The sequence below is a fragment of the Corvus kubaryi genome, unplaced genomic scaffold (assembly GCF_017639235.1).
Source record: "Corvus kubaryi isolate FWS band 111438036 unplaced genomic scaffold, C.kubaryi_AGA036_p1.0 137, whole genome shotgun sequence".
NCBI lineage: Eukaryota > Metazoa > Chordata > Aves > Passeriformes > Corvidae > Corvus > Corvus kubaryi.
This window is the reverse complement of record NW_024580671.1, coordinates 13,544,902-13,561,215: the sequence shown is the minus strand read 5'-3', so window position 1 is coordinate 13,561,215 and position 16,314 is coordinate 13,544,902. Positions and strand designations below refer to the sequence as shown.

The 16,314-nt window shown below is 38.5% G+C and overlaps 1 protein-coding gene across 2 annotated transcripts in view; it reads right to left on the bottom strand.

Annotated features, from left to right (window-relative positions):
* Positions 1-424: 424 nt before the first annotated feature.
* Positions 425-16,314, bottom strand: part of NELL2 (neural EGFL like 2) — a 140,933-nt gene continuing 125,043 nt past the window's right edge. For both annotated transcript variants that reach the window (XM_042017927.1, XM_042017926.1), the window contains 4 exons: positions 7,477-7,670; positions 6,303-6,479; positions 3,944-4,168; positions 425-1,248 (listed from right to left, as the gene is read on the bottom strand). In XM_042017927.1, the coding sequence (XP_041873861.1) occupies positions 1,198-1,248; positions 3,944-4,168; positions 6,303-6,479; positions 7,477-7,670 (647 nt within the window). In that variant the 3' untranslated portion in view covers positions 425-1,197. The remainder of the gene's footprint in view (positions 1,249-3,943; positions 4,169-6,302; positions 6,480-7,476; positions 7,671-16,314) is intronic.

Below are 16,314 nucleotides of genomic sequence, written 5' to 3'. Positions count from 1 at the left end.
CCATGCATTAAGATACTTCACACAAACAGCAAAAACAGCTGCAGAGCTTAAGGAAGACAAACCAACCCTTGGCAGCTGGAGAGAAGAGGAATTTGGAGAAGATCCCCTGTAAATCTGAACAGATCCAAGTCACACACAAATGATCTGTACTGACTCTGCATGACAACATCCCACTGGCACATAGGATCTGATATTTAAGCATGTGAATTTGCTGTTTAATCCACTGTAATGACAAATTACTTATGTGTATCTTAACAAAGACATGATAGGCATAACGCTGTGCGGGGCATAAGCTTCCACATGTAGAGGAGCTAGACAGGCAATACTTCACTGTATTGTCCAGATGCCCAGGAATGCTTGCAAAGAAGTAACAGCACACATAAAAATGACATCCTGGAAGAGGAAAGATGGCACAAACAGAAACTTAAGGTAAGAGAAATATTTATTTAAATTTGCACAATTACGAGCTTATACCGAACAAAGTCAATCAAGAAATAATAGTAAGTGCAGTAAAACAAGGAAATATTGATGACTTTTCCCATCAGAAAACATTAAGAAGCCATGCCTGTGCATCACGGGTTTTCTTTTTTGTTTGTTTTTTTTTTTTTTGGTTTTTTCTTGTTTTGTTTTTTGTTTTTTACAATAACTTTATCTTTTTTTTTTTTTCAGCGCACATACTGTACATATCACATCTTAGCTGCTAGGTTCATTATTCCTGAAGGCTTCATCCTTTTACTCAAACATCTGCTAAGTTCTGCAGTAAGCAATCAAACACATTTGTGCAGTTCCAAATATGATTAGGTAAATCTGCTGCATCTGGTCAAGCGTTGGACTCTCAAAGCTTCGGAAGACCCTGTAAGAACTCCTAGTTGATTTTAGATCTTGACATCATTATGTACAGCATTACAATGTGTCACTTTACACTAACCTAAACATTCTGCACAAGGATGCCAGACAGACAAATAGCCAAAAGATTTGGACCTAACCTCATACAAAGGTTTACACATCTGAGCTTGTCTTGAGTCCCATAAATTTCACTCTGATTCAGGTAACCGAGTTCATCACATATCTGCACTTCAGATAGACAAAAACAACCTAATTTTAGTTTTAATTTTGAACAATTTTTGGTCTAAAGGTCTATTTCTGTGTAGGAAAATTCTTTATCCAGAAACTGCTTGTGAGAGATAGCTGTTGGTGTCACAGTTCCTGAAGGCACTGTGGATCCACTGAGCAACAGACATGGCCATTCTAAAGGATGAAAAAACAGAAAGAGGAATTGAAACAATTTGCATTTTGTACAAAACAAGTAAATTTAACAAGTTCAGCTGTTTGCAAATACCCATCAGATTTGAAACACAAAACATGTACAGACTTGGATCAGATTCATGACATTGTGCTCATGTCCTTATGTTGCCCAAAGGAACAGGCTATTATGATTCCTCTAATTGCTTGGCTTGTTGAGGTCTGTGTCCCAGAGCTACAACAGTCAAACTGAAAGAAACTGGGATCAGTGGAGGGAATGCTCCCAACATAAAGGTATCGGGCATCTGCTCAAATACATAAAGCTGTTGAACAAGACAGGGCACTAGGGAGTTTCATTCAGATCAGGCAGAAGGGACTCTGGGTTTTATTTAGCCCTGAAAGCTTCAACTTCATGCATCCTGGCTGTAACACCAGCAAACATTAATCCATGAACTTTTTCCAAATAGTCCAGACATTCTTATGAGGATACTAAGGGCACTTAAGGGAACAGATTGCCTATGGACATCATTAAAACACTGGAGAAATAATTTCTGCATCTCTACTACTTATTTTCTTAAGTCTGATTCTTACAATGCAAATAAAAACTGAGTATTATTTATAAATTAGTCCAAATACATTAAACTGACTAAACTGACAGGACTTATTAAAGACCAAGGTCTGAATAATTCAAGCATTTTCTTTCACTCCTTCTGTTACAGGAGGTTACGATCCTACTCTCCCCCTTCTTTACTTGTGATTAGAAATGCTTTTGTGGCTCAGTCTGCTTTAGCTGATACCCAGGTTTCTAAATTCTTTAAGGATTTGTGTAAACCTATTTTGCTATCGCTTGTTTAGAGAGGCTTAGACTAGAGTTTTGACCTTCCATGAGATGCTTTACAAGAGAAGAGAGGGGTGACACAGGATGAATGAGAAGGAGCACTATACAAACTGGGCACACCACTACCCTGATCCAGAGGGAGCGGGCTGCTTGCATGCAGAACTGCAATATTAAAATGCTGGCAATATGAGCAGATAGCGTATTTCAAAATGAACACTGCTCTGTAAAGAGAATTGAGTAAGATTTGGCTTGCTTAGGGATGAAGTGGTACCTCTACTTTGCTAGGCAGAGTCACACCTGAGTCATTAAAATTATGGAGTTTGGCAGAGTATGTGTTTTAATCCTCACTATGTTCACAAGGCAGCAATGGACTTGGTTAGTCTGTGTACGTGTTTGCACTGAATACCAATTAGTCAACCCTTAAGGTTCAGTCTTTGCTTAACACAAAAGGCCAGATGGGAGCAGCACTTAGGTGGCCACGATCAGAACTGATATATGCCTTCTGCATTGCCACTGATTAGCAGTACAGCAAGAGCATATTTCCCACCACTGAGTCTCAAAGGTGCTTTAGGGAAGAACCACACAAAAAGATTGTTTTTACAGATGGGGAACCAGATGCATAAGAACTGTAGCAAAAAGTCACTTCTAGCATTGGAGCTGGTATATACCACCAGCTACAGACCCCAGAAGTACAGGTTTCTGCCTATAAGCCTGCTTCAACATCCTCTGGGCAGCAGATGGCTTTCTAACCATTAGCTAGTCTGTCAGACTACAGCATTTTCTTCTAACCACTGACCCATTCTGACATCAAGACAAATGCTGACACTTACTTGGTGCATACCACTGCCCTTGAGAAAGGACTCTGCCTCGACAGCAGCACCTGTTGCACACAGTATTGCATCAGGCAAAGTGGAGGAAGGAAGTGATGCTTGACAGCTTCTGCTGCCTGATCACACAGAATTCTCACAGAAGGAGGTGCTGAAGATAGACTATTTTTTATGAGCACCTTTTCAAAGTAGTTAATTGTACCATGTATTGGAGTCTGGGAAGCATCTTGCTTGGGAAAAATATAGAATGAAGTCCAAAATCAACTGTGAATTTCAGTAATAATTAAAGAACTCTGCATGAATCCTGCTATCTCTCTCTCCTTGGCTACTGTGTTAACACATATTGTCACTCTTCAGTACCGGATGGCAGAAAACACAATTCACTTTATGGTCTTATTTTGAATAGAAACACTTACGTTAAGCCCTTTTTTCTTTTCATTCTCAAAAAGAGATGCCAGAGTTCACATATGCCCAGAGCTATTAATTTTTCTCCTCAGACAATAATTTCTTTGACTACAAAACCAGTAAATGTTCTAAACATGTTGATTAATTTTAAAGTACAAAAGCTATGTAACCATATAACTAGTCATTTTATTCTGAAAACAATTACTATTCTCAAAAAGCAATTCAAGCAGTTCCACTAACACTATAGGATCACACTGAACAAATTTCTTGTGTGAAGTCTAGGCTTACATAGCCATATTTGCATGTTTCCAAGACAGCATGGAGCTTGGAGCTCCATGTTTAAACATGAATTCAGCTATCCTGGTGGAAAAGCGAAGTCCAGTACCATGCCCACAGCACTCTGCAGCGTGGGCTGTTGTCCTGTTTCTGACCTGCTCGCACATCACACCATGCTTCTACCACATGCAAGAGTACAGTTAACTAAGCTGAACACTTTTACTGTCATCTCTGCTGCTTTAAAACAAGTGTAGACACCAACTGTTCACTGACTGGACTTAGTACATTAATATTTATGTGCCACAGAACAAGCTGGGAAGAAGCATCTCAGCTTCATCTTTATAACATCTATTACCTTGCACTGGCAGAGGGTGCACTCTGTGCCATGCTTAATCCAAGAAGATCCAGTGAAGCGAATGACATCGGTTTCATCCAGACATGTTTTAGTGATGTCATTGCGAATGGTGTCTGCTTGGCAGGGGTCAGTGACACAGTGTGGGCAGCACTCATTCTCGGGGAGGACACTGAATTCACAGTCCACCTCTGGGCATGGCAAGGGCCAGCAGTCAACTTCTCCTTGCTGTTTTCAGAAAGAGCAAGATATTATTATTAGCTCTTATTTTGTTTCTCACCCATTCCTCTGAATCAGCACCATGTTTTCTAGCTGGCTATTTTTTCCCAACTGGTCCTGTTCAGAATTCAGCACAGAAAACACTGATATTCACTGACTGCGGGACACACAGCAGATCAGGTGTTTTTTTCTGCATGCCATTCAGGAAGTATATTAGATTTAACTTATATCAGTACACTCTCCATCAAGCTGCAGCTGAAAATTTTCCATAGAAGTTATGTAACACAGGATATAGGCCTGTCCTTGTGACACCCTACTTCTGCAAGTGACAGAAGTTGTAACATGACTCCACAAAAGTGTGCCAAAATCTTCAGTTTCACCCAGTTCTTACTCGCAATTTGAACTGTTGGCTTGCCATAGAAAGCCCTCAAATTTATCTTTGCCATGGTTACAAATGTATTGGCTGGATTAAGGATGTTGAGCTACCAGCAGCCCAATGTAACAGGGAACACCAGCACATTTGCAGTGAGAGGACCTCCAACCACTCACCATCCACTTAGGATATTATGCAGAATACCTGAAGTTCCAAACTTTATCACACCTTCTGCATGGTGGGTGTAGTACAGTCAGGGTAAGAAAAGGTCCGAGCAGAGATTTGTGTTAGGCCAGCATATCCTTAGGGGAAGTTACTGTATGCCTGAACACAAATCTCAAGATGTTTAATGAATCATATCAGTTACTAGAAGCTGGAATCACCCTCCCTTCACTCTGGACAAGGGACAATGTTGCAGATCTACTGGCCAAAGAAAAGACTTCACAGAAGTTATTAATGCACTTTTTTTTTTTTTTGGAGCAGCTCCATCTCTGATCCCCAATTTATTCAGCTAATTTGAGCACAGATTGAATAGTTTGGACTTAAGGGAGGGCAAAAAGCACAGCATTTGGTCCTAGGAAATCAGTTTACTCATGAAAAATGTACCTAAGACTTTGAGAATGAGGAGTTCACTATCTCCAGAGCAGAAGCTGAAAAAAAAATCACAGACACTTGTCATAGCTCCAAATTTCCTTCACTTGTTGCAGAAAGTATTGTGAAGTTAGTCTTTTAAAAAACTCTCATCTGGGTCAATTTTCTTCTTTTTGAATTGCAGGATGGTAAGAATTAAAGTAATCTTTTAACCCAGTCACTGATCTTGATACTTCAATCTATTTTTTGCATTGATGGACAGTACAAGGAGTAGACAATACTTTGTCACCCAAAAAAATCCATGACCACTGAAAGAAAGCAGGCTTTTGATACAGAAGTAGGATCTTGAAAAAAAAAGAAACATCTATTGATGTGATCTCATGATCTTTTGAAATCTGAAGTTGTAGGTTGGGTTTCTTTCATTTTTAAGACATTTAATAAAGCACATGGTAATCTATTCCATTGGATTTTAGCACTGAAAGCACAGTCTACAGAAATGAGTTTCTGGCTGTTACTCATGATACACTGACAAGCCAAAGCTGCTACATGGACTAGCCTTTATATTTTGAGATAATCTGTGATAAAAGCTAGTTGTTTTATCTTGGGATTTTCTCCGTCACAGAAACTTCCTGAGCAGCATTATGCAGAATAGTTTTTGCTTAGACTCCGAAATACATGCCTAGGAAAAAGATGACAAGCGTTAACAGATGTGGGTTTTTTTCAAATCTCATTTCACTGTTTAGAAAAATGCACAAAGTCTTATTATTTTTCTGTTACTCAAAATGTCTGAATGAATAAATAAGTTTTAGTTTACCAGCATCCTTGAAATTATCAGCTGTGATAATAAATACATATTTAGAATTTCCCTATAGAGCTTCATCAGTCTCTGAATAAGTGAACACGAGTGTTGCTGTGTAGGTGCCATATCCAAATGACCTCCACTCTGCTGAAACCACCTTCATGATTAAATAATTTATATGATGTCTATTGCATCAAAACACATTTTTGACAGGAACTTGACAATACTGACAAAAATCCACGAAAACCCGATTTTGATTATACAGGTTCTTCAGGGGAAATTCGGTGGATGCTAATGCATGAAAATGAAACTATTCAGAGATCAGAATATCTCATACCGATTTTCCCTCCTGTCTCTGCTGCTGTAATCAGGAACCTTACCAGACAGCGGCACTGCTGACAGTTCTGTATCCAGGAATCACCACTGTTATAGGAAAGCTCCCCACTCTGATGTAAACATTGACTGCTGAGCCTCGGGTCACACTCAGGACAGCAAAAGAGGTCAACGGTGGGATTTTGGCAGTCACAGACCATTCGCCGGCACATCACATATCCATTCTATTTTTAGAAGAGAGACATACAGCAGTGGCAGAAATTTGCACAACTACAGCCATATTCCAGCCAAAATTTTATTTTTTACCATGATTCTAAGCCATTAGCAGCTCACAAGTTTTCCACTACACAGTATCTTTGTCAAAATACAATTCAAACCAAGCCAGAAACTCCAATACACACTCAGTAACTACCATAAAGTTCCCCTACTTCTACATCCTTCATTCAACCAATTTCCAGGCAGCTCTCCCCTGAGGTGGTGAAACCCAAAAGGTGTTCTTCCCAAGGGTTAGATTTTAATGGATTGCACTAAGTTTGTAATTCTCATATAGATGCTTGATGAATCTTGCTTTAAACTTCATTGAATATCCCAGTTTCATAGACTGGAGAGTGTCAAGGAAGACCATCCCCTCTGTTCTCTAATTATTCGCATAGGAAGATGATAGGTGATCTGAAACTAAACCAAGTACGCGACAGTCGAGCTGCTGAAATGTTCAGGATACCGTCAGCAGTGTTTTGGGCCTTCATTCCCCATCAGCATTTAGCTTGGGACCAAACTTCCCACAGCAAACATTTGAGAAAGTTAAACTGAATTATTCTGCAGACAGAGAAACTACTTCTATTTATAGCCATCTGCTAGAGATACTGGTCTCAGTCTCCAACCCCAATAGATGTCTAGACAGTTTATTTGCATGAAAATGCTGTTACTCCCACCCAGAGACCACAGGTGGCATCTCTGCTAACAAAACAGTACTATCATCCTTCTCCCAGTACCATATAATAAACTTCCAACGAATGTTCTGCTCATGCAGGTTGGAGAGAGAAGCTATCTCCAATGTAATATAATGTAATATCTCTCCCATGTAATATATGATTTTATTTCTGTAGTTCCACACATGCACCTGAGAAGGCAGCTAAACCAGGAATTTCACTTGAATCCTGACACTCTGCCCTTCATCCCTACCACCACCTTGCAGAAGCAGCTACTTCCATTTGTACTGACCTGGCAAGAGCAGACAGAGCATCGGTCATTCTCCAGCACCCAAATCTGACCATTGTGCTTGATTTTGCCTTCATGGATACAGTCTCCTGTGCAGTTCTTGCCATGGGGACATCGACAGTCATACCCACCATCCAAGTTAAAGCAAACAGTGTCATTGGCACAGCTATGCCTTCCAGTTCCACATTCATCAATGTCTGCAAAAACATGCCATGTAATGCTTTTAGACCACATTCAATTAACAAAAATCTTCTTGTGGCAGTCAATATAAATGATTCCTGGCCATTAAGGCCTTCAGCTGAAAATTAATTTGTACTTCACCAGCATGGGGAGAAATAACTCAAAAATTCACAAAAAATATTTTACAAATCACATCAGCTTTTTTAGGTCATGTTTTAACCTGATATTTTGAGTTTTTCTATACATATTTCTAAGTGAATGCTTTTGAGTACGGTAGATAGAATGAAGAAACCACAAGAAACATGAGAGCAAGAATAATTCTCAGCTCCCCTAAAGAGCCTTAGTTTGCGACAACCATTCATGAGACATGTTCTGTGAAACAAGAGCAACTTCAGAATCTTGTTCTTAAAATATTTTGCTGACTCTGTCTAGCACATTTGAGTTCACTTGATGAGAATTTAATGAAAAAGGTGTTGTCTGACCTGCAAGCTCATTTAAGCAAGCGCACCATGCTTTAAATTTCATCCTTTATTAGAATGTGAAAACTAGAATATTTTAAATATTGAAGTTGCAGTGTCAGCTATAGCCCTTGTGTCTAGAATAGAAAATAAAGAAAAAAAATTCACATCTCCATTGAATAAAAATAAATTACTTCAAAACAGTTATATCTCAAAGAATTAAAAAGTATTTTAAAGGCCTACCTCATCAAGGTACATACAATTATTTTGCAAAGGCAAGCTAGCAGCACACACTACCTTCTACCCAAATAGTCTTTATTTAGCTTTTTCAGCTGTTCAGATGGAGAAAAATTATCGTGGAAAGAAGCTTCAAAGGGGAATGAAGTAAATGGATATATGCAATAAAAAGCAGAAAACAGAGTAAAAACTAGAACTATGGTGATTGTAAATATCGATATATTGAGTTCAACTCCAAATACAATTTATCAACAGTACGGCCCAAGTTCTTGATTAAAGTTCATTAAAAAGTAATGTTGTTATAATTAAATGTCCACCAGAGGAGTGAGATAAAATAAGCAATATGGTCATGAATATATCTTTCACCACCAGCACAAAAACCTAGTAAGTAAAACACTCAGCTTTGGGTTCAACAATGGAAATGAAACCTCCAATCCACCTCAAGCACATTCAGTTTAAAGCAAAATAATTCAATTATCATTTCAATTTCAAGTGTGGCTATGGTCAAAAACCCAAAAAAGTAAACAAGTTGCTAACATGAATATGAATTGGGATGAAAAAGAGCAGGGAAATGATTAGAATTCCATTGTACAAATCAGAAGCATTGTGTGTTTCCTTCAAATACTGTGTGCAATAACAGTGGCATCATCTTAATAAGAATTGCAAAATTACTAGGGCTTATGGGAAGATTGAGGGAAATATCATTTGAGAAGAAATGAAAAAAATGGATTCCTCATCCTAAAATAACATCAGCAAGAAGGGATATAACCAAAAAAATAATGAATACTTCAAATAAGACATGTTGAGAGCTTTTTTCTCCATATTGCCTAACACACAAGACAGGGGACAGTCAGTGGAACTGAAAGACAACAAATTCAAGCCTGATAAAAGGAAATAACTTTCCATACAATGCATAAACAAACTATGACACTCACTGCTGCAGAATCCTAAGATGCAAAAAACAATCACATAGCCAAAAGCGTATAAAGTTAGCAAGAATATTCAATTTGCAATGCTAACAGATTTTGGGAGAGAGATTACATTTCATGCATTAGGGCCCATGGTAGGCTTATTTACATATCAGATAATCCAGAACAGGAGAATCATCTCAGATCTCTACATCTTCTACCTCACTGCCTTCTGAAGCATCTGGAGGCAGTCACTGTTGTAACAGGGCAGAGGATAACTGGGACCATGAACCAAATTCAGTGTGGCTGTTTGCATGGACCTGAACAGCTGAAACATCACAGGCACATCAGACAGGGAAACCCACCCCAACAGTCAGGATACATAACCAGTGGAACAGATGGCTCTGCAGAGGCTGTCCAGACTCTAAACTTGAAGGTTTGTAGAGGAGTAGCTAACAGGAGTGGTTTGAGTGACTCCAGTTTGGGCAGAGCAGAGGGATGGAAGAGCTGCTCTCTCCTTCCTACATTTTCTCTTAAATCAAACCTGAAAGTAATAGAATCTGGCAATTTAAAATTAAGGTATAGCTGGTTTTAAGTTATGCAATAACAAGAACAGACACAAATCGTATTTAAATGTAATGATTTGGGTTAACAGCAGGATTCTCTTTATTAACAAAGTAATTTTTAATAAATTACTTTCTGAAACTTGTATTCATTTGTTTAGAACATTCTTTTGTACAAAACTTTTACACAGCTCTTATAAATTAATAATGTCACTTCTCAGCAACCTGGATACTTAAGAGAAGGCAGACATAATTAATGAGATAACTGGACAAAGTTCAGCTGTCATGTAAATAAGAAAGGTTTCCTTTAAACAACAAATGTTGATCCTATAAACATTGACTCTGCATTCGGCACATATATACAAGCCTATTTCACAATTTTCCCATGAGAAAGAGGCTTCTGAGGTTTATTTTTCAACACAGTCCCAGTAACTGAAAATAATGGAGGTTTCATCATTGACTCTGGTATTGAGCCGAGCTTATTTGGCATTAAAAACTTCTGGAAATTCCCAACCTTGTTTTTTTCAGTTGTTTGATTCATGAAAATAAATGTTCTGGATAGGGCAATTTAAATATTCCTAGTCACAGCAGGAACTATTTACATTTTGATTCTAACCTAATCAGAAACAGCAGTGTGTTTATGATGCAGCAAGAGAAACACCAGCTTTTCATGCATGGAACTCTCATCTGCATTATTCATCCACATCAAACTTCAGGCATTATCAGCAAAGAACTTGCACACCAATCATCCCTACCAAGCAAAACTTCGTCTGTTTTTTTTTTACTTTAGACTTTTAATCGATGGTGCATTATGTTACAGAAATTGTGTTTACAGCCATAACCAGCTATGGACAAGGGATACTGGGCCCTGCATCTTTTGTGTTTGAAAGGGAAGATGGTAGGATTACAGGTTGCATACTCCAGTACATACAGCCACAAAGCCATTTTATTACTGCTCCCATATAGTTAGCAAAACACACAAATAAACAACCCCCACACCCTCCCAAATAAAACAAAACAAAAAAACCCCAGAAGAGCCCCCCGCATAACATGCAAAAACAAATAGTTCACTTCAGGCTATTTACAACACACTGCTTAAGAACCAAGCAGCTTGAATATTATGACATTAGAACATTATTCCCAAAAGACTTGGAAGTTTGCCTCAATAAAAAAACCAGAAATGAAATGTAACTAGTTATCTAGTGCTAAACTGAGAATTAGCTCTTATTTATCTAACCTACATGAAAAATTACTGCAGCTTTGATCTGTCACATTTTTAAGGATTTTGCTTTTCTTACCATCATCTCTAGGTACAACTGAATGTTGCAATAACAAAGGAATACCATGGGAAAGAAGTAGTGATACATGTTACAGAAAACGAGGAGTTAATTGTATCTCAAATAATTTCCTGCCTACACTAGAAAAATACCCGACTAAAGCCATACAATAGGGTGACAGTAGTCAGAATTACTAAACTCCATTTGCAGTATTTGCAAGACTGCAGAGACAGAAAACTCCATAAAAATGGGAATTTCAATTGCTCCAGGTTGCGACCCAAAGTTGTATTTAAGAGATTTTGGAAGAGGTAGTCAAAGAAACCTAGAGGGACAAAGCACCATTTCACTTGGCCCTAAGCAGCAAGCAGCCTCTGATTCAGAATGTCTCTACAGAGCAACTACCCTGCATTGGTGACCAACAGCGACCACAAGTTCAATATCCTTGAAGGAATTTAAAAGGCTGCAAAAAAACCTCCTCTGTGGTAGTGCTTAGATTCAAAGAGGCTATTATGTTAAAATGATGGAGATTTAAATATGAACTAAAACTAGCAAGCAAAAGGATAACATTTTCAGATAGAAAGAGGATTGTTTAAAGATACCATATCACAGATTCATATTCAAAGTATACTATACTAATAAAAAATATTTTTTAAAGGGATAGATTTCATATACTCTTAATACTTTTATTCATGACCTTCCTTGCTCAATACATGCTCTTACAAGAACTATGTGCCATGGAAGAAAAGTGGTCATTGACTCACAGATTAAAAAGAATTATATTCATTAATAAATAATTATTTATCCCTGTAATGAAAGGGATAAAAGGGGATAATTATTGTGAAATAAAGGGCAGTAAAAATGGTCAGGTTGTCACAATGGAGAGTTGTCCCACGGAAGTTCTGCAAGAATCTGTGCCAGAATGTGATCTGCCCAATAACTTAGTCACGTGGAGAAATGGATGAACAGTGTGATGATAAGGCTGTTGATAATAAAGTATAAAACCCAGATATTAAAAGTGAAATATAGAAGCACTCTGTGATGTTGACTGAGCAAACAATAATATGTCAGATGAGATTCATTTGAAAAGTGCGTGGGGAAGTAGCCATTGAAAAATCAAATCAGTCTTTTGGATGTATTCTGGAAAAAGATCTTGGAACTACTATGGATAGCTCTAAGAAAGAAAGCTGAATTGTACAGACAAAAACCTCACAAATAGCAGATGCAAAAAATCACAATGAACTCACAAGGAAAATAAACAAGGCACAATTAGAAAACAAAAGAATTGTGCACACCTTGCTAGGAAGTGACAAAAGGCTCAGAGACCCACTGATACAGCTGATGGAAAGTTGCAGCTATCTGTCCTCTGATGAACTATCCAGACTTACATGCAGGAGATTATCATAAAGCCCTAAAGGGTCTGCCTGAGACCAGAATCATTCTGATATTGGTTAGACTCTCATTTTTGTAAAGAAAAGATGAACATTTGTATCACTGAGAAATACTGGCAGAGATGGTTTGGGAGGGTAGACAGTTCCTTTGCTCTGAAGTTTCTCCCTTACCTTTGCTCTGAGGAATAGCATTAGCTCAGCAAGGTGAAAGTACCAGGATACCTGAGTACTTTTTGCTTAAGGCAAAAAAGGAAGGAGTGCATTTGCTAGGGAGCCCAGGCTCATCTGAGCAGAAAGTTTTATTTCTGTTATTTTCTGTCCTGAGTAAATCTATTGACTGGTATAACTATTCTTCAAAGAGCAAGTGAATTGTGACTAATTTATTTGTGAGTTCATGTAAGCCACCTGTGAGAGTGCTTACCAGATGTGGAAGATGAAGAGCTGAGACTTCAGATGTTGGTAACATCAGCTTGACAGAAATGTTGTCTCCCTATACAGTAAATGTGTTCAAATTGCTGTCTTATAAAATACAGTGGTCAAGTTTCTGTTTTATCAGTCCTTTTATAAAAGATGAGAAACTCTGAAAATTTTGTATTCTTGCCACACTTCAGAATATTTAAATATTAATGTGTCTCCATATCTGCCTTCTGTTTGGTGATGCTTAAGTTGGGTTCCCAAATTCAGTATTGAAGGCTTAATATCTATAGCTCTACTTGGGACAGATAGATGGAAAAAAGAAAGAAGTCACTTTATTTGCTGACCTTTAACGATCATGAATAAGAGCAAAAGGATTTTGATGGAGTTTTGTGAGTGCTACTAAGGTTTCCTGCTGAAGAGCAGTGATTTAGTATTTCCTGTTTCCCTTAAGTGCTATCAAAAACAAAGCTTCTGAGAAACCTAAGTGTAGGACTCCAAACTGACAGCAGTTTTTCAACTGCAAGAAATTTAATATACTAGTTAAAATACTGAACGTACTGTGAGATAAATTGAGATACCCTGACAGCCAGCAATTCCTCTACCTTCCAGACCCAGAGCAATGGATGCTGGAGTGACTGTTTTGGACTTTGCTCAGTCAGGAAGGCTGGGGAGCATACTGAGGCTTGTAATATGCCTCCATCCCTCACTATCCTGGATTGTTGAAAACAGTGCTCGAGTAGAGCTTCAGCCTCTGTGCTGTCAGGCAGGCTGCTCTGTCACACACAGAAGAAAGTGATTCTAATTCTGGAGGCAGGATGGCAGAAGAAAAATACAAGATACTTCAGAACAGAAAACCCAAATGGAAGTTCACATATGGATAAACCCTTACAACCAAAAACGATTCTTTTATGAATTGGGCATTCTGGATTGATCTATCCAAACCTTTCATTTGCATCTGTCTCATTTAAAGAATGTAGTACCTGCTGAGAGTGAAGATACATTGATCTCATATTCTATACTAACAACAGCTGGTACCTGACAGATTCTCTTGGTAAGTCCTAAGGGGCTGCCTTAATTAGGTGAGCTATTCTTTGAATGTGGATGTGTGCCAAATGTCCAACAACTGATGAGGTATAACCTGCACTGCTCTGGTATGAACCAATACAGCCTCCCTCTACCACTGATTATGGAAGCTTTTAGACTTTGCAAAGGACAAATTCAAAGGAATCAGGATGTTACACAGAACTGCAGGGCAAACATTAATGGGGCCTGAACTTTCTTATTTTAGGATTTTGCCCTCAGTTGTTCTAGTTTTTTTACTGCAGTGAAGCCTGAGGATGCAATATCTACTCCCTTAGCCCAGCTCGCTTTATGAAATGGTACGTAAGAGACAACCTTCAGCACCAATAAGACTGTTTAAAGAAACTATAAAGAAAAGCTGTCAGGGGGCAAAGAGGAAGATACCAGTTAATATACCATGCTGAATGCTATATTTACATATATAAAATTTAAGACTTCCCAAAGCCATACAATTCTCAAGGACTACATGGCTGATATTTCCATTTTCTGGAAATACAATGAGGCAGAACATAATTCTACTTCCAAGGGAAAAACAGCAAGTGCTGCTAAGAGGTTGAAGCCCTACAGCTGCATTTCCCACAATTTCTGTCAGTAATTTTTATAGACACCACAGGTCTACCTAGGGGTATAATGTGAATCAAAACTATTAGCAAAGGAATCTCTAGGTCTTCCATTGCCTGTAGGTACAATAAAATGGGATTATGAATTTTTGCATTCAAGTACATTAGTCAAAATACTCAATAGTCTCAGTTGTGCCAAAGAAGCAGTAGTAGCCAAGGTCAATAGATGTGTAAAATAGGCAATTCAGTAACTATTATTTCATTATCAAGCACTGAAAAAGTCTGGTGCTACCAAGGAGCCCACCTCTAGCTAGGAATATTTAGTATTATGTCCTAAAGGGACTTTTCCTGCAAAAGGGGTAGGTGCAGTTTTGGAATTCTGTTGAAATAAGGTTTTTAAGGACATGCTCCTGTGCCTCTGTGATTTTAACAGAGGTGTTTCCACATGGATTTTTAAAATTGGAGGCTTTGCTGAAGGAAACAAAGAACTGATTACACTGATCACCGAAATGCTCTGTGTAGTACTATCAGCACATGTCCAGGGGACACAAACAGACCCAGATTTGAGGAAGACCAAGTAGAACAATCAAGAAAGAAAATTTAAATCCACACTTCCTTGTCTTTTACAGGTGTTTTCAACTGAAAGAAGGAACTTACTTCAAAGCAACTAAAACTTACAAAAGATGAGTCAAGTCAAGCCTATCATGTACTCTATATAAGACACTACTTTGAAGTAGTTTGCACTGTTCCTTCTACAGCTCTGCAAGCTGAAGCACTTGTACAAGCCAGAAAGTTTCAGAGGATAGAGTTGAAAGTGAGAATTGGAGAACTGTGATTTGAAATTTGAGATTAGTATAGCCTGGAAGCTGCTGCTCCATTAAAGTGACTGTCTAAAAGACCATCCACCAACAGCTCAATCTAATCACATCTAACCAGGGGTTACTGAAGAACTGTCACAAGCAATCCATTTTCTTTTGTCTTTAAACTCAGTAGGGAAATGTCTTACAGTGGAAAGGTCTGACAGCAGAGAAGATTGCTTCTGCAATCATCTTCTTGCTTCTGCACTACTGTATTGTGCTACTGCAAGTTCAACTTTCCACACTGCAATGGATTTTAGGTTGTCTCTCCACACCCTTTCTGGTTTTATTTTTATCTGAGACATGTCACAAGCTTCCATCCAATAAAAAGTGATGTAGTAAGACTAACCAAATACCTAGCCTTCCTCCCCATCCAGGCCAGGCTGGATGGGGTCCTGAGCAACCTCGTCTAGGGGGATGTGTCCCTGCCCAAGGGGGTTGGAACTACGTGATCTTTAAGGTACCTTCCAATCCAAGCCATTCTATGATTCTACGACCTCAGGTTGCTAAGGATTCCAAAGTTTGGAGCTGCAATCAATCAAACTGAAAGTGTTCCACTGTTAGTGACTAGGGCTATCAGCAGTGAAGATAGTTTCCCGGCACTTGTGATTTAATTCTAATTACTTGTTATCCTCTGAGTATGTTTAATAAAGAGCTGCTGGTTCTTTGCAGAAAAGGTCAAAACAGTCTAATAATTGCCACTTCTATATACATATAGCAATCCCCATATTTCTTTTCCCTTGGCTTTTCACTTGTTTAGAAATTGCTGCTTAATTGCTACTTGTTTCCACACATCTTAACACAGACACTTTTGTATCATGTATCTCTCTTGAGACAGCATGTGCCAAACCATGGTCTTCAACCCCGAGATAAGTGTTACACTGACACTGAAGATAAAACTTGGGATACTGAGAGT